Source organism: Notothenia rossii, assembly GCF_949606895.1.
Source record: "Notothenia rossii genome assembly, chromosome: 8".
Classification (NCBI taxonomy): domain Eukaryota; kingdom Metazoa; phylum Chordata; class Actinopteri; order Perciformes; family Nototheniidae; genus Notothenia; species Notothenia rossii.
In genome coordinates this window covers 6,484,749-6,508,789 of record NC_136906.1, presented here as the reverse complement: position 1 = coordinate 6,508,789, position 24,041 = coordinate 6,484,749, and the positions used below count along the sequence as shown (strand labels likewise).

The window sequence follows — 24,041 nt, the reverse complement described above, 5'->3', positions numbered from 1 at the left end:
CATTCCTGTTTTCGTTCTTCAATGAAACAAATAATTGTTCAATAAAATAATAAAAACTTGTTCTGTTCTACTTTTTTTTTTATAAACCTGTGGAAATGTCATGTTTTGTTTAATTTTGCATCGAATATTTCCAAAATTCCCCAGCATAACTTTCCGGAAATCTACCACCCCTTTGCAACCGTATTCCTAGCAAACAGAAAATCCCTTTTTTTTTTTTACAGTTTAATAAACGTCTTCCATGTTTCACTGCGTCGTCTTCCTTGACGCTAAAACCCGCTAAATGTCGCTTACGGTATTTTATCAGGAAGTTTCCATGTGACCAACAAACACGAAAGAACAGGTTTTCAGGTCACCAAGAAAAAAACTTTATTACCCATTTTGAATATTTTACCAGTGTTATGCTCTTTGCACAAGTCAAATGTGCAGAACAGGACCGCCATCTTTGGTATTTACAGAGCGGTCGTATTATGCGGAGTGCGGAGGAGTGTGATGAGGAGGAAGAAGAAGAGTTCATGCACAGTCTGTAGAAACATCATCTCACTTTCAATGATCTTCACCAGATAAATGCGGAAATAATAAATGCTTAAATTACAAGCTAAAGAAACTATTAAATGCAACTACTAAAACTTTTTGGGAATATATTAAGAATTTAAGGTTATACGGATCTGATGAGAAACTAAACGCAATAAAAGTTAATATGTTAGAAGGGGAAAATAGGCACGTATGGCAGACAGTAAATGATCGTTAAATTAAAGACAGGAAACGGTAAAATCAAAAATCATTCTGTGCAAATCAAAGAGTACTCAGTCAAAGTAATAATCCTCACAAAACACACACTACACAAAGTACATGTCGCAAACTAAGATGAGCTCTCTGTATCGTCCTCTCTCTCTCGTTGTGCTGGATGTTACATGCAGAGGTGATTTAAACTGACTTAGTGGAAAACACAAGTGCACAACTTTGATGTTTTCTTCATCCTTCGTAGCACCGTCTTTAAAGAAAGAAATGAGACAAGACTGCAGGACTTTTGGGGAGAAAGCATGTTGCAGCTTTTTGTTTTAAAGCACAGCAGACTAGACACAGAGCAAAGCAAACACACGCTGCACTGACTGAGCGTGAGGAAGGTAATCAAAGAGTGTTTTTAGGAAAGGAGCGTGTGAAGAGTTGGAAGGAGGCGGAGTCTGAAAGTCTGTCAGGTGGTGTTTGAGTCTGAGTGCTATAGGCTCCCCCACGTCTCTGCAGGAGGAAACTGTTCTACGGCGCCGGCCTCACTGTGCTGCTGCTGCCCCCCCGTGGTGAAGGTCAGGGTGTACTGCAGCTGCACTTTGTCCTGAAACACACAGGAGGAGAGAGGGGGGTACATTTTAGATAAACACCCAGGTAGCCTCTTTGGGACTTTTATTGTTAATTTGACAATTAAATAACTCAAGTGTCATTTTGTATTAAACATTTATATGTAATTTAACCTCTACTTAGCAGTGTCACTGTTATAGAATCAACCCTATAGTTAAATCGGAATACATAGAAAGCCTCAGTAAAGACATTCCAGATTTACAGCGAGGGCCTGTTCTACGTTTAAAAAATAATATTACAATAAAAAGGGGGTTTATTTTTCTAGAGAGAAACTCAGAGATCTAAGTTTTAAAACAAAGAGAAAAAACAGATTTGTCAGATTTTTTAAAAACCTATTCGTAAGAACAAATATCTGAACTTCTTGAGAGAATCCGGTTCACGCTAAAAGGCTCAGTGCAGAAGTCTACAAAGATTTGGACCCCCTTCCTAAATGATTACGATGGTTTACAGATCCCCCTAAACCAGGATGACTAGAGCAATAGGTCAAACGTTGAGGGGACCGTCTTGTTTGTAGAATTCAGCTCCAGTGGAGGGCCTTTCATAGGGTAATATCTTTAGAGGAAGCCCCCTGTTGTCCCCCTCACCTTGTTTGGGTTGGCCAGCAGCAGGATCTGTGTGACGGCAGCAGGAGGGAGGACGGGGTTGAAAGCCGGGAGCTCTGTTCCTGACGGAGGCTGCAGCTTCACCGCCATACACTACAGGAGGAACAGGAACACAAGATCAACTTCCTTACGTCGCTGAGACACGTCTTCACAAGATGGGCCTCTGAGCTCTCTCAGCGCTGACCTTTGGAGCCGCAGTCTGAAAGTTAATGTTGGAGACGGGGAGCGGGGCGGAGGACAGCATGGAGATGATCACCACCAGCACGTCGGGGCGGGAGGGGGGCGAGTCCCGAGCGAAGTGGAAGAGAACCCGCAGACTGTGTCCGTCAAACACCGTCACCGGTAACAGACTGCCTGCAGGGAGAGGGGGGGTGTATATTGTTGCAATGACTCAGTTGTCTTGTGTCTGATCCGTCAGAGAGAAACCATTATTTATTTTTAACCATTTTTAAAACCTGATCAAATGTTATATTTTGCTGCATGTACCTTTAAAGTTCTTAACAAATAATCTGAGGGGAATTTCTTGTTTGTTTTGAACTTGTGATGTCATTTTGTAAAAAACTTTGAGCTGCATATGTTGTATGAAATGTGCTGTTTAAATAAAGCTTTATTATTATTATTATGATCTAATACAGGGGCGCAGGGAGGATGTGTTTTTGTAGGCTGACCCCTTCTTCCTTCAACAGAAAGCCAATGGGATATTTTTCATTCAATTTTGGAATATTACCGAAAATAATCTCTGTGGCAAACACACGTTTATGATACTTACATGTTTTGTTCAGCAGGATCATCTCCACATATTATCTCCACTTTGTGATTGTTAAAATGTAAATCATCAGAAGTGGACAGCTAACTATAAAGGAACGACAGCACGGTCACATGACTTCACGTCACCGCCGCTAAGCTAAAGGCAGCTAATGTTCATTGTGATGACATTTAGTCGTCTCATTTAGACACTTGTTAGCAACCGCTGTTTTTTAAGACACAGAAGCGTCAGACATTCACCAGTGGGGTGTTTACTGACATGTGAATATCGCTTGTGTTTACCACAGACCTTATTTCAGGCTTTTAATCAAAAAACATTAACTTTGAGAAGAAGGAGCCTGGAAATGCAGAGATGCGATCTCATTTCAGGGTTTTACAACTCAACCCTGCACTGATCGATAAATCTGTTCTCCCTTAAGGCAGAGGCATAAAGCTATCAAGTTGACTTACTGGGCTTAATGGATTCTAGCGGTACAAAAACATCCGTCAGTGAGACTTCTGCTGCAGGAGCCTCGGTGTGGGTCGGGGACATTTCCAGCAACGAGGCTGCGAGGCTGGGCTGAGAGCTGAGGAGGGGAGCGGGGGGGTCGGATACGAAGGTGGGGATGGGGATGGGGGTGATGGTGCACCCAGACTTGCTCTGCAGATCTCTCAGAGTGGGTTTGCACAGCTGCTTGTCCCTGGAAAAAAGAGAAATGAACTTAATTCATTCGTGTGTGCTTTTACCGACTCACACAATGGCAACAGCTTGAATGCACGAAGCGTTAATTATAACAACATCTTGAAATTGTGGTGGAAACTTCTGAAGCAATTGGAGTCAGGACTCAGGGAGACACGAGCGGAGCTGGAGCTTTGACGGCAAACACTGGCGGTTTATTTTGAGCGTCGGCCGGAGAATTCACAAGACATGTCACGGGCCACGAGTTGACCACACGGTTCAGATGCCACAATCAATTCTGAAGAACTCTTCTGTAGTTCCAGGTTTTAACTAGTTGAGAGTTTAATAATCGTCATTCTTTATCAGCGAGACTAAACAAATGTGGACCCTGAATCTAACTAGAGCTCTCGTCCATCGAAAAGAATGTGCGCCAGGGAACCTTCGTCCCTGAACAGTAAACTACCTCATGGCGGCTTGTGCTCGGTCATAAGCTGGCAACAACAATGTACCCAAGCTGCTCCTCCTTAAGAGAGATAGCAGCAATACCCAAGGCCGTAGACCTACGCCATGGGAAAGGAGACAGTGAGAGGAGAAAATTATGAACCGTGTCAAAGGTTGAATACCTAAGCAAATGATTCCCCAACAGAAATGTGAGGAATAAAATTGTCAAAGCTGTGTGCCGTATCAACAATGCAGAGATTATTTTTATATAATTGTATTCAATAACCGCAACAAAATTAAACAGTATGAAGTGATTTGTAAATAGGAATACAGATTTCACTTAATGTTTTCATAAATATATTTTTCTCCCAGTGAAATTGGCATGGGACTTATTTTTACCCTCTCAAAGAACCGGAATCAGAATCGTTGAAATCCAAACTATACCCAACCCTAGTATAAAGTTCATTGGTTTGTTTCAGGGCTCTTATTTAGAAAAATAGACAGAAATCTTTTACCAACAGCAGCTGCTACTGTACTTAAACTAAACATGTATTCCAAAGTGCTTTCAAGGTCCCATGTCATGGCCTTTTCTACTGATCATAATTCCATTGTTGAGGTCTACTAGAATACATTTACATTGATCAATGTTCCAAACTCACATTGGTTTCTCATACAGCATCTCTGTATAGTATGTGTATTCACTCTCTGTCCTAAACGGCTTGTTGGAGCTCTCCCCCCCCCCCATGAGTCCAGTGGCCGTCTGCGAGACAGCGAGACACAGCCCAAAATGCACACACACCCACAGCCTGGCCGGGAGTTTGTGTGTGTTCAGGCTGAGTTCCTCTGTGTCTCGCTGTCTCACCGACCCCACACCATTGAGCCAGCTCACAGTGTCTCGCCGATCCCAGCAGCGAGCCTCGCAACGTCCTGCCGAGTGTGTGTGTGTGTGAGGAAGTCCACGGATTGGTCCAAACGTAACTATACCCGAAATACGTCACTATACCAAAGAAGCAAACAATGGAAAAAGAGAAATGTCCAACGAGGCGTTCTGGGGCAGCATAGACAGGTCTTCTCTGTGTTAGAGTTTTACTCTCTACAGGGTGTACTTTGAGGATTTTGACTCTGCAGACCATTTACATAAAAACCTTCATGACACACAAGGGGACAGGTAATAACCGGAAAAGCATGACATGGGACCTTTAAGTGCTTTTTTGAAGCTATTTCCCACAGCTATTGTCACAGTAGAACAGAGTTTTTTAAATTACCATTTGACCTGCTGGCCCTCTGGAGGCAGGGACTGCTGCATCAGCGTCTTCCCCAGCAGGTCCAGCTCGTCCAGGGCGGAGTTACCGGGGGTAGAGCCGGAGGAGAGGGGGAGAGAGAGGGAGGAGAGGGGGAGAGAGAGGGAGGGGGGGTCCGGAGTCAGGAGGAGGCTCGGGGCTGCTGGGATGTCTGCGTCTATACTGTCAGAGGACTGAAGAAGAGAGAGTGTGAGGAGATGGATGTCTCGTTGATTATACCGGACATGTATTCAGAGCGAGGAGCCTTTTAACCTGACTGTTTAAGGAGGTTTGAGAGCGTAAAGGATCACCTGGAAGGAGTCCCAGGCTGTGGAGTCTTCAGGTTGTGAGGGGGGGTTGGAGGTGTGTGTCCCTTCACTTAGACCTGTGGGATGCACAAAGAGTTACACAACTATGTAGCATAATGGTTCAACATGCCAACACTCTCACATCATTCAAACAATCCCTCAAAACTCACCCTTTCCCTCTTGCCTTCAACTCCTTATCCACTAACCCCTCGCCCTTATTCCACCTAGCTTAGCACTTTTTACTTTTGTTGTTATTTTTCTTCTTTACTTGCTTGTAAAGCACCAAATAAATCAAATGTATTATTATTAGAAAGAACTCGACACAATCAAAGTCCTGAGTAGGGCTCGGCAGTATGGCCTATGAATAATAACTCAATATGTTCAGGCGATGCTGTTACCGAGTGACATGAGCTCGTCGTCCAGGAGACTGATCCCCATCTCCTGCGAGGGGGCGTTGTCTGTGGGAGTGGGGAACTCTGGGAAAGATGGCGGCGACTGAGGCGATGTGTCCAACCCCGACAGATCCAGCAGGGACGTCCTCCTGAGAGGTATCAATAAAGTTATTGTATATAAATAATCTTCTGCATTAACATCTCTTGTCCGGCAGCGACAGTCAGTAGGGTCGCTGGTTCAAGTCCCCGAACAGACTTAAAATATGGAGTGTGGACTGCTACGTCCCATTTCACTGTGTATGATTACACCACTATTACACAGTACACTCATTAGGCTGTGTGCATGAACACGTGTGACCATTAAAGAGGGTTCATCCTCCAACTCCATCTTCTCTACACATTAATGTGTTTCTGCGCTCAGCTCTTCCACCTGTTTGCTTGTGTGTGTTTAACGTGTTGTTGCCGTTGACGATCTCCCCCTTCACCTGCTGCTTGTACTGGTTGATGACCTGAGTCAGGGTGTCGTTGGCCTGCAGGATCTCAGCTGGAAACAGGAAGAGGGAAGCAGGGGTTATTATCGAGGCTGGTGGATAAGGGTGGGGGGTCAAATAGATTCAAGGTCAAGAAGAATTTAGATTTTCATCTTCGAAGATTCTGAATTTAACAACGTCTAAAATTCAAGCGATTATATAATAAGTATTTTAAGAAGGAATCTACTAGGGACGCTCCGATCGGGAATTTTGGGGCAGATAGCCGGAATCAGTATCGGCCGATACCGATCGCTGTAGGGGCGGGGCCTATGGGGATCTTCCATTTAAAGTGATGTTTACAACTCAGTTAATGGGTTCATAAACTGGAGCTTCCACAAACAACATAATTATTACATTCAAATGAAGTACATTATTCAAGTTTACATTAAAGGTGCTCTCTCTCTCTCTCTCTCTCTCTCTCTCTCTCTCTCTCTCTCTCTCTCTCTCTCTCTCTCTCTCTCTCTCTCTCTCTCTCTCTCTCTCTCTCTCTCTCTCTCACTCTCTCTCTCTCACTCTCACTCTCTCTCTCTCACTCACTCTCTCTCTCTCTCACTCTCTCTCTCACTCTCATCTCTCTCTCTCTCTCTCTCTCACTCTCTCTCACTCTCTCTCACTCTCTCTCACTCTCTCTCTCACTCTCTCTCACTCTCTCTCACTCTCTCTCTCACTCTCTCTCACTCACTCTCACTCTCTCTCACTCTCTCTCACTCTCTCTCACTCTCTCTCACTCAATTCAATTCAATGGGGCTTTATTGGCATGAAAGTTAAATTAAACAATGTTGCCAAAGCATCACAATACAAAATAATTAACAACATTAACAGACATTTCAAATTTTTACATATTATTGATGATATATATATACAGTGATACAATTACATTTCAACACGTGTGTGTGTGTGTGTGTGTGTGTGTGTGTGTGTGTGTCTCATTCACTGTCCCTCAGGTTGTGGCATGTGTATACATATTGGGCAGCAAGGTGTGCCTTGTCTCCTTCTCCTAGGAGTACTCTCAGTCTTGAGAGGTCATCAACCTCCTTGAAACCTGGGATTACAGAGTTCAACTTGTTCCAATAAATGGCTCCTTACTTCGTTGAATGTTTGGCACTTCAGGAGGAAGTGCATCTCTGTCTCAGTCTCACCTGTCGTACAGTGACCACATGTTCTGTTCTCTTTTGGTTGCCAGGATCTTTTGAGTCTTCCTGTTTCGATTGCCAGTTTGTGGTCACTGAGCCTGTACTTGGTTAGGATCTGTCTCTGCTTTCTATCTCTGACAGTAGAGAGATACTCTGCCAGCTCATACTCTCTGTTTAGAGCCAGGTAACATTCTAATCTACTTTGGCTTTTAGTTTCTTCTTCCCAATGTTGTAAATAGTTGTCTTTACATTGTGTTATAATGCGTTTGACTGTGATTGGTGTTTGGAGAGCAGTGTTGTTGAGAGACTGGTCAGAGTGGCTCTGAGAGGGGGCAGTTAGCCTCAGCACCAGCTGACATAGGGGACTCTTCTCTGGGGTTAGCTCTTGGCTTTGGAGGGCTTTGGAGTGGAGGGTGTCTCGGGGCTGGATCTAAGGTGGTTAAAGAATGTCAGTGCTCTCTTTTGAGTGTTAATGATCAGTGGGTATCTGCCTAATTCTGCTCTACATGCATTTGTTGGTGTTTTTCTCTGAACACGTAAAATGTATCTGCAGAATTCTGCATGGAAAGACTCTGTTGGATGTTTGTCCCAGCGGGTATAGCTCTGGTGACTGAGTGGACCCCATACTTCACTACCGTACAGCGCAATGGGCTGGATCACACTATCAAAGATTTTGAGCCAGATTTTAATTGGAATTTGGACATTATAAAATGTTCTCTTAATTGCATTAAGAGCTCTTCTGGCTTTTTCTTTGAGTGCATTCACTGCCATGTTGAAACTTCCTGATGCTGTTATGGTTAAACCGAGGTAGGTGTAACTCATACTATGTTCGATGATATGATTATTTATGGTAAACTGGTATTTGTTCTCCTGACATCTGGGGCGTTTTTGGAAAACCATGACATTAGTTTTCTTCATATTGACTGCCAGGGCCCAGTTCTTACAGTACTGGTCTACTATGTCCAGCTGTTGTTGTAGTCCTTGTTCAGTAGGAGACAGCAGAACAAGGTCATCAGCATAAAGCAGACACTTCACCTCTCTCTCTAGGAGGGAGAGGCCAGGAGCAGCACAGTGATCCAACTGAACAGCAAGTTCATTTATATATATATTAAATAAAGTGGGACTTAAATTGCAACCCTGACGAACACCTCTTCTCTGGGTGAAGAATTCACTTTGTTTGTCTCCAATTTTAACAGCACACTTATTCCCTAAATACATTGATTTAACCAGATCGTACATTTTGCCCCCTATACCACAATGTAGAAGTCTATAATAGAGCCCTTCGTGCCAAATAGAGTCGAAAGCTTTTTTGAAATCAATGAAACAAGTGAATATCTTACCATGTTTTGTTTGGTGTACATGTTTGTTAACTAAAGTGTGAAGGGTATATACATGGTCGGTGGTGCGGTGTTTTGGAAGGAAGCCAATTTGATTTTGACTCAAGATGGATTGTCGGTTAAGGAAATCTTGTATTCTTTTATTTAGAATACTACAGAATAATTTCCCCAGACAGCTGCTGACACAGATGCCACGGTAGTTATTAGGGTCTGATTTGTCTCCACTCTTATGAATGGGGGAAATGAGCCCTTTGCACCAGATGTCAGGAAAACATCCTGACTGCAATATGATATTGAACAGCTTTAATACTGTACCCTGCATCTCTGGGGTGCTGCATCTGAGCATTTCGTTTTTAATGTTGTCTGGGCCACAAGCTTTCCTTGGCCGGAGAGATTGTGTCTGTGTGGTCAACTCTTCCCAAGTCATTGGGAAATCAAGGGGGTTTTGGTTGTCTTTAATAGTTTCTTCTAATGTTTGGAGTTTCTCTTTTGTAATACATTGATCTGAATTCATTAGATTTATTGGTATGTCTTTGTACAAACTTTCAAAATGTTCTCTCCAGATGTCACCGTTTTGGATGGGTAATGCTTGCGGTTGTTTTGTGTTGAAGTTGCTCCACAGATCCCAGAATTGATTTTGATCAATGGCTTTCTCAATATCCTCAAGTTTCATGTGGGTATAATTTTGTTTTTTGTTCCTTATTGTACATTTATATTTGTTTAAAAGGTCATTGTATCTAATGCGTAAGGCTGGGTTGTTTGGTTGCCGATGTTTTTCATTTGCTATTTTTCTCAGGTCTTTTCTGATGGTCTTGCATTCCTGGTCAAACCATTTGTCAGCGTTTTGCCTTTTAACAGGCTTCCGCTTTTGTTTTACAAGGTCAGCTTTAATAGCTGCCTTGTGAAATATCATATTGATATAATCAATGGCCATGTTTACACCATCTTTGGTAGGAACATATTGATTTTGGTCAAATAGTGACATGTCATTCATCAGATCAGGTGAGTTCAAGGCCATGGGGAATTTGTCTCCACTGTCTGGGGCCCATCTGTAAGTAGGATTTAATGTATACAGCTTACTGGGTCCCCTTGTTGTGTCACTCATTGGACCTGAGACTTTAAAGAACACATTGATTTGGTTGTGGTCTGAAAAGGGGGATTGCTGTCTGACAGTGAATGCACTGATAGTGGAGGGGTCCATGTCAGTGATTGCATAGTCTACTACACTAGACCCTAGAGCTGAGGAGTATGTGAATCTCCCTAAAGAGTCCCCTCTGAACCTCCCGTTCACTATGTACAGGCCTAAGGCCCGACAGAGATGCACTATCTCTTTGCCATTCTGATTGATTTCAGAGTCAAGGCTGTTCCGATGGCTGACGGTTGGTGTGGTAAACAGGGGGGGCTCACCAAATACATGGTGGCTGCCCTGTGGGTCTATGACATCAGGTTCAATTCCTGTTCGTCCGTTCAGATCTCCAGTTAGAAGCACATTTCCCTGGGCCTGAAAATAGGCTATTTCTGAATGGAGAGTTTCAAAAATGTCTTCTTCAAAATAAGGAGAATCTACTGGGGGTATATAAATAGCACACATGTATAGATTCCTGTCAGTTATGCCCAGGGCTTGATCTAACCTTAGCCAAATGTGTGATTTACCTTGTTTTACTACTGAGATCTGATGGCAAAGATCTCCTTTATACCACACCAAGATCCCCCCCGATGTTCTGCCCTTGCGTATGTTTTTTGATTTTATAGAGGGCACCATTACTTCATTATAACCTGGAGGACAGTGAGTGAGCAGATCATTTTTACACCATGTTTCTGTTAATATAATTATATCAACATCTTTGATAGATTCTAAGAACTCTGGATTCTCACTCTTAACCTCAAAGGTTGAGGAGTGGAGTCCCTGAATATTCCAACAGCTTATATGAAAAGAACGCATCTTTTAAAAAATACAAAACAATCAAAATGAACCTGTATAGTGAGACAAATATATAAAAAAAAACAACAAATAAAACAACTATTTTCACTAATATTGCTATTGTACTGATTACTACGATAACATATAAATGTAATGTCTTAGCTGGACAGAAGTCGGGTGCACAGGGTGTGCAGCATCATCCTGATGTCTCCCAGTTCAGAGGTAGCAGGGGGAGGGAGGGTGGCAGCAGGCTGGGCTACAACTGCAGCATAGCTCCGCTGCTGTAGGCGGGGAGGGAGACAAGGAGCAGCTGTTGCTGCATATCTCTGCTGCTGATGTTGTGCAGGTGTTGAGCTGGGTGAAAGCAGCCTCCTCTTGGTGTGTTGGGGGCGTGGGGAGTGGGAGGTCCAGGCTGAGCTGTTGTGTCTCCTCACAGCAGGGGTGGTGATCCTGGGGTGGTGATGGGGAGGAAGCGGTGTGGGAGGGTCTATAAGGCCTCTAGAGGAGGGGGTGGGAGGACTGCGTCCCAGGGCTGCATCTTTGAGGGTCTTTGCAAATATCCCCACCCTCTCTCTGTGTAGGTGGAGTCCATCATAGAGGTCCCAGGGGCCAATGGTTGAGTGGAGGGCCAGGTGGACATTTGGTAAGGTGGCACATCCTTTTCTGATCTCCATATTAATGTCATGGATGACATGAGGAGGGGTGTCTGTCCTTGGCAGCAGGGTGGAGACCACAATGCGGGTGTCAGGGAATTCCTTACTGGCCTGCTCCGCCATTTTCCTCACTGCCTCAGCAGTGTCCCTACGGAGGGTGTGCAGGTCATTTGTTCCCGTGTGGATCACCAGGTACTGAGGGCTCCTGAGGGTCTCCTTTTTCAACAGCTTCATGGCCTGGCCTGTGGTGCTGCAGTGTTTAGACAGCACCTTTTTATCAGGGAAAAGCTTTCTTGGGTCCAGGAACTTCCCGTTTGAGTCAGCCAGCAGGACCACTTGTGGGTCTTGTTCTTCCTGCTGAGTAGAGGGAGGCTGGGATGGGCAGAGCTGGCTGTGGGCAGCTGGCTGTGTGGGTGTATCAGGACGGGCCAGGGTGTTGTTGGGCTGGGTGCTGAGCAGAGAGGGTGGGCCAGGGACACTGGCAGGAAGAGTCTGTGTCTCTCTACTCGTCATTGTGAGGACTGATGAGAGTTTCTCTGTCAGGTGCTGGACCTGCCTGGTGAAGCTCTTCTCTCTACACTCAGCATCCTCCCTCACCTTGGCTAACTGAACACGGAGCACACTGTTCTCCTGTTTGAGTGCCTCTGAGGTCAGATGCCAAAGCCTCGTTGTCGCTCTTGAGCTGCTGGAGGTCCTCTTTAAGCTGCTGCAGAGTGTTGTCTGGGGGACCAGACTGCCTGGCCTGGGTCCGCTCTTTGAATTCTGCAAAGTCCAGCTCCAGCAGGGCCATACTCTCCTTCAGCCGATTGTTGGAGCTGGCCGGTGTGGGAGGGGCAGAGATGGACAAGGTGTTGGGGTTCTCTATTGGGCTCTCATCACCTTCGCTGTCAGAGGGGACATCAGAGGGGACATCAGAGGGGACATTGATCCTCTTTGTGTCCACCTCAGCTTTCAACAGGGGGAATGCCTCTTGGAATGACTCCAGGTTGGCTTCATTCCCTTGGACCATGACCTTTCCTTTGGTGTAGTATGTGATGGTGAGCAGAGGGTCATCTTTGTCAAGGTGTTCATCTTTACAGATTTTTAATCTGCCTCCTGAGCCGATGCCCTCTCTGGATACGTATGCATAATTCCTGCACAGAGTATCTTTCCAGATGTAGATGGAATCAGTGAAGAATATGAGGTTGTTCTTCTTCCTTCCTCCTTTTTGTTGGGCATAGTCAGTGAAGAGGACCTCTGGGTTTCCACACAGTGTCTTCTCCTTGTGTTTGTCCTTCGCATTTACACTCTTGCATTTAGCAGGATATTCAATCTCTCTTCCCTCTGCTCTGAGAGCTGAGAAGTTCTTTTTTGCCTGCTGGACAGTTTCCATGGCGACCACTTGTTTTGTTCCAAAGAGAGGCTAGGCTAATTAATTAGCTTACAAATACTTTTCTTTTCCTTTCTTTTTATCTTCATGAAATAATTCACAGTTTATAATGTTCCTCTACCTTCTTTGGTGCAGCTCCTTCCAACAGTGGCAGGTAACAGCTGGCAGCCCACAGCTAGCAGCCCACAGCTAGCAGCCCACAGCTAGACGGTTGACAGTTGTCAATTGGTAGTTGAAAGCTAGTTTGTAGTTTCAACTCAAAAATACATCCAAAAATTGCGTTTCTTCCTCTGGTTTCTGTCGATCAATGTCGTTAACTCTTCTTTGGAGTTAATTCTGCAGATTTTCCTATAAAATGTCTCACTTTTTAGGTCCAATTTCGATTTTTTGTTCAGGAGCTCATTTCTGATGCAGCTTACTCAAATCAAAACAATCTCTCTCTCTCACTCTCTCTCTCTCTCACTCTCTCTCTCTCACTCTCTCTCACTCTCTCTCTCTCACTCTCACTCTCTCTCTCTCTCTCTCTCACTCACTCTCTCACTCTCTCACTCACTCTCTCACACTCTCACTCTCTCACTCTCACTCTCTCTCACTCTCTCTCTCTCTCTAAGTGTGTTAGGTCTAACTCTTAGTGTGTGTTTCTCCGCTCACCGGTCCGTCACAGCGGGTGGAGCTGCAGGATTTCTGCTTCACACACGTTGCATACCGCTATTTGACTGTCTTTTTCGGAAACCTTAAAATACTGCCAGACCGGGGAAGCCATTTTTGATGAGCTTGTTTTGCCGCGCACAGAGAAAAGTGTAATGTATATTTCAAGTCATGTGATTGGCTGTCCTGGTCGGACTTTATAGAGAGCACCGATCCATCGGCAAAGAGTGAATATCGGCCGATCGATCGGAGCATCCCTAGACTCTACCAACTCAATGTGCAGTTCAGCATTTCTGTGTGATTTTAAAAAGGATGTTAAATCGTATAAATACAATACATTTAAAAAAAGCAAAGATTCACACCATTATTATTTTGTTTATTGAATTCCAAAGATGCATAAATAATTAAAGACAATTGCAGTCCCAGATATAGAAGACAGTGAAGACACACAGTGTGTATGTGGAGATCATTGATTATCTCCAATCAGGGGTAGACATTAAGGCTAAAATCGTATTATCACTGGCCCCACCCTTGTAACCACTGGCCCCACCCTTGTAACCACTGGCCCCACCATTGTAACAACTGGCCCCACCATTGTAACCACTGGCCCCACCCTTGTAACCACTGGCCCGGAGCATTCGTCCAAAAAAAATCGACTTATAATGAAAAAAATGAACACATTTGTTGCAATAGTCCTTTATGCACCAACTACATTACTACTTGTACTACAACATTTGAATCATCAGTTCTTCCTCATTTTCCTCAATTGTTCATATTTGGTTTATTAAAATAATGATATTGTGGTCATTGTTAAAAAAATTCTGATATTATGAGTATTATTATTTGTATAAAGCGCTTTCTGCCTTCCCGTCATTAGGAGTTAGAAATGTAATGGCTATGTATTAGATTAGATTAGAACCTTCATTCTCCTAAACTGCTGGGACATTTCCCTATAGCCAATACCTTTATGTTGTCTACTCTTCACTTACTTGTCAGCATAGGTCGGCATTGATGTACAGAGCCGACAGAAGACCGTGTTTATATTGGCATCATATTGAGAGGTGCAGTGACGCGTCCTAAAACCAGGAAGTAAGCTGCTGGTTCCCTCGACAAAAAGCTTTACTTTTATAATTTTCGAATCATAAATGTAATCGATAGATTATAAAAAGGGTTTTAGGACGCGTCACTGCACTAGAAGCCAACTCAAGCTGGCTGAAACGTTCTCTCCCTCTTCTTCTCATAATCCCTGTCACTCTCCTTTAACTCCTCCGGTGAGTTTCTTTTACTTGAAGATTGTTTTTTGCGCTTGGCCGGTTACCGCTGGTATTAAAACACATTTTGGCGAATGTTAGGTGGCGCGATAGTCTGTAGTGAACGAAGGAGGAGGAGGAGCCTGCTCACGCTGTGCTCCGCAGCAATCAGCTGTTTGCTTTTCACCCAACAACGACAACCGCCTCACGAAACGCTATGTTGTAGCGTTAATAAACTAAACAATTTAACTAAATTGCAAGTCAAAATACCAATACCACAGGACAATCTTTTTTTTAAAGCAATGTTTTTTGTGGCCCGAGCGGGCAAGTGGAAAGTACGTTATGCTGGCCCGGGGTGTCTAAATAGTGCTTCCGAGCCAGCGGGCCATTTATAATGTCGAGCCCTGCCTATGTTTCTAAGATGACATGGTGGGCGTGTCTCTGGCGCTCTTATCAGGCTCAACTTTGTAAGAGCAAGAAGATAAAAAAACACCTGGACAGTTAAACGTATGCAACAAACTTTGTGTCTTTTGCTCTGCCTGATGAAGAATAGAAACATTTCTGCAGCAATTGAACAAGCGGTTGTCACTCTTTTATTTCAGGACCTTAACGGCAGATAAATAAAAACATCGCTCACCCAGAGCCTCGTCGTTGTCCTCCGTGTCGCTCGCCAGTCTGAACAGTGTAGGTCTCATTTTCTCACAGCGCTGGTACAGGTCCTGATCAAACACAGTATATTAAACACTGTGCAGTGTAACCTCTATTCTTTATTAGGATCCCCATTAGCACTAGCATTGGCTATTCTTCCTGGGGTCCTCACACACACAAAACATACATTAACAAAACAGCTCATAATGTCATGCAATTTACAATACTGTATGAAGGGAAAACTAAAAAGGTCATCCAATTTTAGCCGTCATAAGGCCAAAGAAAAGAAAATAATTGTACTTAATAATACATCCACAGGCACAGTTCAGTTATACTTTATAATACTGAGCAGAGTTCCCGTTACCCGGTTATTACCGGACTATGACCGGTAAAATATGCTGAAGACCGGCAAATCTCTCCGGTCAAAATGTCCGGTCAAAATCATTTCCCTTTAGCGCAATACCGCTTCAGTTGCTCCACTTATGTGACAGACAAGAATAGTCAATTCTAATGTCTAACACGTAATGTGGAGAAAGAGATGTCCTGTATGGGTTGATTGTGCGTTGATCTGTTGGTAATGCCTCGGGGTTCCGGTGGGCATGTAAACAAATGCATAATGCTGCACTATACTTTGTGGCCTCACCCGGTTGCATAGCGACGCTTATTGGTTAGGTCACGGTGTCTTTTAATAAGCAGGTAATCATATCATTAGCTAGAACTAGCTGGATCTGATCGATATGGACATAAACGCGAGTGAAGTCTAATCTGAAGGGAGAGAGAGATCAGCTGCTGCTGACGAGTCGACACGCAGCTCTGCATGATCACATGCAGCGGTGAGCGGAGCAAAACACACTTCAGGTTAGAATATCACACGTAGCTATTTTAATTACCTCTCAAACTACCTAAACTAGTTAGAGATATGTTTAGTTTTACTGTCGGGTCACTCATTACTGATCCGTGAGCTGCATGATACTGACGGGCTGTCAGGAGAGAGAGAGAGCGCTCCGTTTATTATTCCCGTGTTATTGTAAATTACTGTTCACTTTTGAATAATGTAGTTAATCTACTATAATTAGTTTGTTTAATATCAAATCATATCAATTTGTTTTAAGCTCAATAAATAACAAAGAAGACCTTTGACCGGCACTTTTCTAATTTTGTCCCGAAGATTTAAACTTTAACGGACATGTTGACCGGCAAAAAAAATGTCTAACGGGAACTCTGCTTCTGAGATAATGAAAGTTTCACCTGCAGCAGCTCGGCGTTGCTCTGATTGTCAGCGGGGGGCTCGTGGTCCTGCAGGAGCTGAGTCAGCAGAGAGACGCTCTCGTTCACCTCCTGGATGGCGTTCGCGCGCTTCGAAACCTTCTCCGCTCGCTTCTGATCCTGAAACAGAGAGGAGACACGTTCACAGAGTGCACACAGAGCCACAGAGCAGACACACAGGGACAGGATCTTTTATGAAGCAAGCTGCAGAGAGTAGGATTTGTGTTATCGTAATATTGTAACATTTTAACTTTCTACTACTTCACTGTGGAACTAATTCAAATAGTCCACTGCTTGTATTATATTATACATATTGTAGTACAATGTGCACATTTTGAACTTAACTGTACATTTCCCCTCTGTGGGACTAATAAAGGTATTCTGATACTTATTAGGTTTGTATAAATATTTGAATTCTATTTTTATTTCAGTTGGACATTATATTTTAAAACTTTTTTTTTTTATGACATTTTTTTCTATTTTTACACAATTTTTATTTTGTAATTTTATTTTATCAATATTTATTTACCTTTTTATTTATGTAACCCTTCGGTATCATTCGATTAGACTACGCAAATTAGTCATTTGGGACAAAAAGGTCCACAGTGATACCGGAGGGTTAATACATTCTAAAATGAAACAACTGTCACAAAACGCTCCAAAATCAATAAAGTTTTCTGATTCGGAAAATAAATAGAAAACAAACTAATTTGAAGAATAGCAGTAAAAAAATTAGAATAATAAAAGGATTTTTCTCTAAATTCCTGCTGAACCAATCTGCCATTGACACACAAAGCCTCCCGGAAGAAACCAACCCACTTCCTCATTCCTGCTCTCAAGTGCAGCTCTCTGGTATGTCACTCCTCTTCTTAAAAAACACACACCGACTACCATCTTCAGCACTAAAAAGTGAACATGTGGATAATAGCGGTGTAACGGTCCACAAACATTCCGGTTCGGTACGTACCTCGGTTTTTTGGTCACGGTTCGGTACATCAGAATTTTTTTTCACAAAAGAAAACATATATATTTTTTATTAAACTGTGAATAATGTATTCACTCAAATAAATACAAAATATAATAAAATAAACATTAAGGTGCAGCGTTTCGATGAACTGAAATAATCTGTATTTGAACTGTACTGTACTAGTACCTAAGAAGCCAGTTGAGTTGCTTGTCATTGTATTTTCATGTTTTTTTAAAGAACAATGAACTTGTCCACGTTGCTTGCTGAAAGGGCAGATCTGCTGGCACTAACAATGTCTCCTGCTGTGGAGAACACCCTCTCTAGGGACAGAGGTAGCAGATACAGCCAGGTAGCGCTTTGCTAACATGGCAACATCAGGAGATTTGGCGTTTGTAACAGCTTTGGCTCGGTCTGAACTTGTTGCGAGTGGTGGAGGCTTAAATGCTAGCGGGAGTTGGGTTTGCACTTCAGTCTTTTTCTTTTGGTACCGGTGATATTCACGTTCGGGTGATGCCTTTTCAAATGAGTGTGCAAGTTTGATGTATTGTCAGCCGCGTAACCAATGTTAGTTGAACAATGCCGACAAACAGCGTTGGTTCGGTCCACCTGTCTTGTCCGTCATCCTTGTACGTAACTGCGAAATCAAAATGTTCCCAAACCGGAGACTTCAATGATGCTGGAGGATTTTGGAGCTCAACTTTATCTGCGTTCGCCATTTCGACAGTTCCTCAAATTACTGACTAAATTTGAACGCATCCCTGTGACCAGCTCTCATAGCATGCCTCTCGTCCAATGAAATGACTTGCTCGCTCTCTGACGCGTTGAACCCAATGTGAGCAAATTACTCTGAATGCTGCGACGGACCACCTGAGATTACTTCCAAGAAGTCGTTCACGTTCTCAATTTTTTACGTTTAACGTTATATTCGTTCGGTACACTTCGGTACACACGTGTACCGAACCGAAGGGCCCGTACCGAATAATATGGTACGCGTACGTGTACAGTTACACCCCTAGTGGATAATGTAAGTGTGATTTTTAAAAGAAGTACCTCTTGGACCATCTCCTTGATGAGTTTGTTGGCAGCTTTTAGGTCATCGGGGTGCGAGCTGTTCAACAGGCGAGACAGCATCTGATGAAAGACGCCGAAAACAAGAAGTGAACAGATTTCATAAATCAAAAAAAAAGAGACGATAATTAAAAAAGACAGTATGTACCGTGGGGAAGAAACTGGGTTAGCTCACATTATTCTCAAGCTAGTAAGCATCTGTTATAATCACTGTGATTATTTCTTTATTTCACTGAAAAACCCTTACTTTTGACTTCTCCTCGTCCTCAAAAATCGCATTCTTGGGTCTGGGAGGAGGAAGGTTCAGGAGTTTGTCAGGCGGCAGCTCGGGGTCTTGTTTAATAATACCTGACAAACACAGAATATGACCAACAAAAAGGTGTTAATCATCACTGTTGATATAAGTAGATTAAGCCATATGTGAAGAATTGTCTGGAAGCTGCAACCTTTAGTTCCTTCTAGCTGTGTATCAATCAGGACTTCTGACGGCCGCTCACCTTGTTTCTTCAGCATCTGGTAAGCGTCTGTGATCTTGGCCTCATCAGGTAAACCCAGAGTCCAGCTGAAGATCAACTCCAGAACCTTATTTTTTACCGGCTCAGGTGACCGTGAGCCCAGGTACTGAGAGGGGGGGGGGGGGTAGAGGAGAACAAAGAAGTTATTTACAAACCAAAAAAAGGGGTCTGAAAAACCTAGAAATAATAAAAGAGACACTTGTGGAATCGTACCTTTGGAGAAACTACTTTGATGAGTTCATTGAGAAAACGGAATTTGCCCACTTCACTGTGAAACCTTTTCCCACAGTCCTTCATACAGTTCTCCAGAACCTAGAGAAGAATACAGTACAAAATGCTAAAACTAAATCCAATCTGATAACAACAATGTCATACTGTAAAGTGATGCCACTCCCATATATTGAATACGTATTTAGACAAAAAGGTATGGTTAAATGTAGGTTTAGTTGTGTTAAAACACTGTCAATTCCTGGCAACAAAAATCATGTTGAACTATTAAATATTACAAAACGGTAACTAACAGATCCTGGATCAGATTGGACTCACCAGCAGTGCCTGCATGGCCTCCCACTCCTGAGGAGATTGGATCTTATGAGCCAGCAGTCTGGTGGCCAGCTGGGGTCTGAAACACAAGACACAAAACAAACGATTGTCAATAGTGTGCTGCAGTCCCTTTTGTACGTAATCATGTTGTGGGATGGTAGTTTACCAGGCAAGACTTCTGCAGCAGAAAATATGTTTTTATCATAGCTGGGGTTTACACAATTAAAGACCCCATATTATACTGTTTTTCATCAATATATTATAGGTCTCAGATATATACAGAGCATGTCTCTGAAGTGTTTGGCTTCGAAACACCAAACAGATCATTGCAGCATTACCCATAATCCCCTCTGTTTCAGCCCTGTTTCCAAAGTGCTGATTCTCTGTCTGTTACTTTAGATGAAAATAAGGAGCCCCTCCCCACGCCCCTCTGAGAGACATTTGGTTACAAAGAACTCAATGGTGCTCTAGGAGGAGATTCAGGTGATAAGGTAGGGGGGCGTGGTTACCTTGGTTGCTGATTGGCTAATGGTTACACAAGCCAAAAAATCGTTATGACATCATAAAGCGGCCAAAATCTGATCAGCTCATTTTCAGACAGGTTTTTATATAAATGGATCAAGACAAAAAGAGAGGGGGTCTTTTTTCCTGAAACTTTCAGAGTCTCTTTCCACAGAGGGGACACATGTGGATGTAGAAGAGACATGAAGAAGAGGGGACACATCTTGATGTAGAAGAGACATGAAGAAGAGGGGACACATGTTGATGTAGAAGAGACATGAGGAAGAGGGAACACATGTTGATGTAGAAGAGACATGAAGAAGAGGGGACACATTTTGATGTAGAAGAGACATGAAGAAGAGGGAACACATGATGTAGAAGAGACATGAAGAAGAGGGGACACATGTTGATGTAGAAGAGACATGAAGAAGAGGGGACACATGTTGATGTAGAAGAGACATGAAGAAGAGGGGACACATGTTGATGTAGGAGAGACATGAAGAAGAGGGGACACATGTTGATGTAGAAGAGACATGAAGAAGAGGGAACACATGATGTAGAAGAGACATGAAGAAGAGGGGACACATGTTGATGTAGAAGAGACATGAAGAAGAGGGGACACATGCTGATGTAGAAGAGACATGAAGAAGAGGGGACACATGTTGATGTAGGAGAGACATGAAGAAGAGGGGACACATGTTGATGTAGAAGAGACATGAAGAAGAGGGGACACATGCTGATGTAGAAGAGACATGAAGAAGAGGGGACACATGTTGATGTAGAAGAGACATGAAGAAGAGGGGACACATGTTGATGTAGAAGAGACATGAAGAAGAGGGGACACATGCTGATGTAGAAGAGACATGAAGAAGAGGGGACACATGTTGATGTAGAAGAGACATGAAGAAGAGGGGACACATGTTGATGTAGAAGAGACATGAAGAAGAGGGGACACATGTTGATGTAGGAGAGACATGAAGAAGAGGGGACACATGTTGATGTAGAAGAGACATGAAGAAGAGGGGACACATGTTGATGTAGAAGAGACATGAAGAAGAGGGGACACATGCTGATGTAGAAGAGACATGAAGAAGAGGGGACACATGTTGATGTAGAAGAGACATGAAGAAGAGGGGACACATGTTGATGTAGAAGAGACATGAAGAAGAGGGGACACATGTTGATGTAGGAGAGACATGAAGAAGAGGGGACACATGCTGATGTAGAAGAGACATGAAGAAGAGGGGACACATGTTGATGTAGAAGAGACATGAAGAAGAGGGGACACATGCTGATGTAGAAGAGACATGAAGAAGAGGGGACACATGTTGATGTAGAAGAGACATGAAGAAGAGGGGACACATGTTGATGTAGAAGAGACATGAAGAAGAGGGGACACATGTTGATGTAGGAGAGACATGAAGAAGAGGGGACACTTGTTGATGTAGAAGAGACATGAAGAAGAGGGAACACATGATGTAGAAGAGACATGAAGAAGAGGGGACACATGTTGATGTAGAAGAGACATGAAGAAGAGGGGACACATGCTGATGTAGAAGAGACATGAAGAAGAGGGGACACATGTTGATGTAGGAGAGACATGAAGAAGAGGGGACACATGTTGATGTAGAAGAGACATGAAGAAGAGGGGACACATGTTGATGTAGGAGAGACATGAAGAAGAGGGGACACTTGTTGATGTAGAAGAGACATGAAGAAGAGGGAACACATGATGTAGAAGAGACATGAAGAAGAGGGGACACATGTTGATGTAGAAGAGACATGAAGAAGAGGGGACACATGCTGATGTAGAAGAGACATGAAGAAGAGGGGACACATGTTGATGTAGGAGAGACATGAAGAAGAGGGGACACATGTTGATGTAGAAGAGACATGAAGAAGAGGGGACACATGCTGATGTAGAAGAGACATGAAGAAGAGGGGACACATGTTGATGTAGAAGAGACATGAAGAAGAGGGGACACATGTTGATGTAGAAGAGACATGAAGAAGAGGGGACACATGCTGATGTGTAAGAGACATGAAGAAAAGGATTTTGCTTAATAGGTGACCTTTAAAACACTTGACTCCATCCAACCCATAATAAATGGATGAAGCAACATGTCCTCTCACCCCTCCAGGTCATTGTTGAGCTGGTCACAGAAGGCATGGATGCTGCTCCAGTCGGTGTCTCTGTTCAGAGGGTTTGTGGCTCTGTCTGGAAATTAAGAAAATGGCATGTCAGTCCAGAGAGGAAACAGATGTCCCCTTAACTTTACAGTATTATATCAACATGGTAATTCTATTAGATGACATATATCTCCGACATGTTGGTTACAGTTGTTGTTATTGTGTTATATATATATCTTTATAATGATTTATCTTTCAAAAAACGACTTTCAATCTGTATGAAATGTACAGTTTAACTCTCAGTTGTTATTTCTAAACACTTGTTTTGTACAAATAATAACAGACTATGTGTGACACCTCTAAATACTACGCAGTTCAACAGAACCACAACAAAAACATTATATCTTTGATGAGGGTATCTATTATTTGGTCTATTGTTTACATTATATTAGCTAGCATGAATTTTTATTAATTAATGCTGTCACGTAGATTAAACATTAAATGATAGCCTCACCATTTCACTCCGAAAACATCTTCACATTATTTTTGTACAGTATTTAAATGTTACACTTTATTTTTACCTTCTCTTATTCAACTTTACATGTATACAGTTAACTTCTCTTGCATGACTTGCACAATGCTCAGTTGCATCATTCTCTTGCACAACTTTAATGATACTCTCTTTTGTTCTTTTGCATTATTTTTGTTGTTTCATTGTATTATCTCTTATATATATTTATGTTGCATTGTTGAAGGAGCCTGGGAGTTAAGTTTGTCATTGCAATAACTACTACTACTGTGCATATGACAATAAGACCTTTGAATCTTGAATTATATTTACATACGTTGAGTCAAAATGTTAAAGCTTTATGTCATACAAAAAAAACTTTAGCCAAGTCACGAATAAAATGCTGAGAAGGCCTCCATGCTTTGCTGGTAACGGCATGATTTAAAATGTATCAAGTCACTGCCACATCACCCAGCCTGCCACCGAGCAGAGAAATACACAGGGAAGGTGCTAACAGCTGCTCGCTCACTGCCACTGTCACATCTAGAACTTTCTCACCAAGGCCATAGCCTTTACTTAATCATAATTCAATGTCTGGGTCTTTAAAATGGGAGCCCTGTGAAAGTGTCTCCCATTACCTAACCTCAGGTGAGCTACCGAGTCGAGAAGCTAAAGCTCGGCTGTGTTGTGTGTTGACAACTAGCTTAGCTTTAGCATCCTGGATGTGACGGAAAGGTTCCAAGTCCCAACAGCCGGGACTCGGGTGGGCTGTCATGTCATCCGAAACAACTCACGGGTAATAATGTGCGAGTGTCAGAGTTTGCAGACAATACATGCTCGGTAGAATTAGTTTAAAATGACTCACTGATACGAGACTCCAAACTCTCCGTGTCGGGCGGCGCAGCCATCACTGCGAGATTTATGTGGTGCATTGGTCTCGTGAGATCAGCAAGGGGAACGTAGAGGCAGACGAGACACAGAACTAGAGTTCATAGATACAACACATGGACATGATTCATACAGGTAATGATCGTTTGCTGTAATAATCCTTTATATATACAGTCTAATGTAATAATCAGATATTTATTGAAATTAAGAACTATTATTGGTGTACAATAACTGATATTAATGTAATAAAAGCATTGTTCTCTTATTCATCTAATTATTTTTGTAAGGGCACCATGCCAAATGAACGCCAATGTCCATGGCTACACTATGGATTTCAGGCGAAAATAATGTAATAACATAAATACAT

At 42.9% G+C, this 24,041-nt stretch overlaps 1 protein-coding gene across 1 annotated transcript; it reads right to left on the bottom strand.

Annotated features, from left to right (window-relative positions):
- Positions 1 to 341: 341 nt before the first annotated feature.
- LOC307014758 (ADP-ribosylation factor-binding protein GGA1-like) lies at positions 342 to 23,769 on the bottom strand. The gene is made up of 17 exons (XM_079642875.1): positions 23,652 to 23,769; positions 22,282 to 22,366; positions 19,651 to 19,726; positions 19,318 to 19,416; positions 19,087 to 19,210; positions 18,837 to 18,937; positions 18,572 to 18,652; positions 16,537 to 16,674; positions 15,278 to 15,359; positions 6,199 to 6,343; positions 5,806 to 5,948; positions 5,411 to 5,484; positions 5,085 to 5,293; positions 3,171 to 3,400; positions 2,140 to 2,309; positions 1,938 to 2,048; positions 342 to 1,330 (listed from the first exon to the last, which is right to left on the bottom strand). The coding sequence occupies exons 1-17, from the start codon at positions 23,716 to 23,718 to the stop codon at positions 1,217 to 1,219; spliced, it is 2,049 nt and encodes a 682-aa protein (XP_079499001.1). The 5' UTR covers positions 23,719 to 23,769; the 3' UTR covers positions 342 to 1,216.
- Between the last annotated feature and the right edge of the window lie 272 nt (positions 23,770 to 24,041).

Bases quoted from the DNA above. Each gene is read 5' to 3' on its own strand.
- LOC307014758 (XM_079642875.1), bottom strand. From the start codon at position 23,718: ATGCACCACATAAATCTCGCAGTGATGGCTGCGCCGCCCGACACGGAG. The intron at 18,938-19,086 runs GTGAGCGGCCGT...TGTGTTTGTCAG, and splicing joins CCAGATGCTGAAGAAACAAG to GTATTATTAAACAAGACCCC. The intron at 2,049-2,139 runs GTCAGCGCTGAG...TTCCTCCTGTAG, and splicing joins TTCAGACTGCGGCTCCAAAG to TGTATGGCGGTGAAGCTGCA.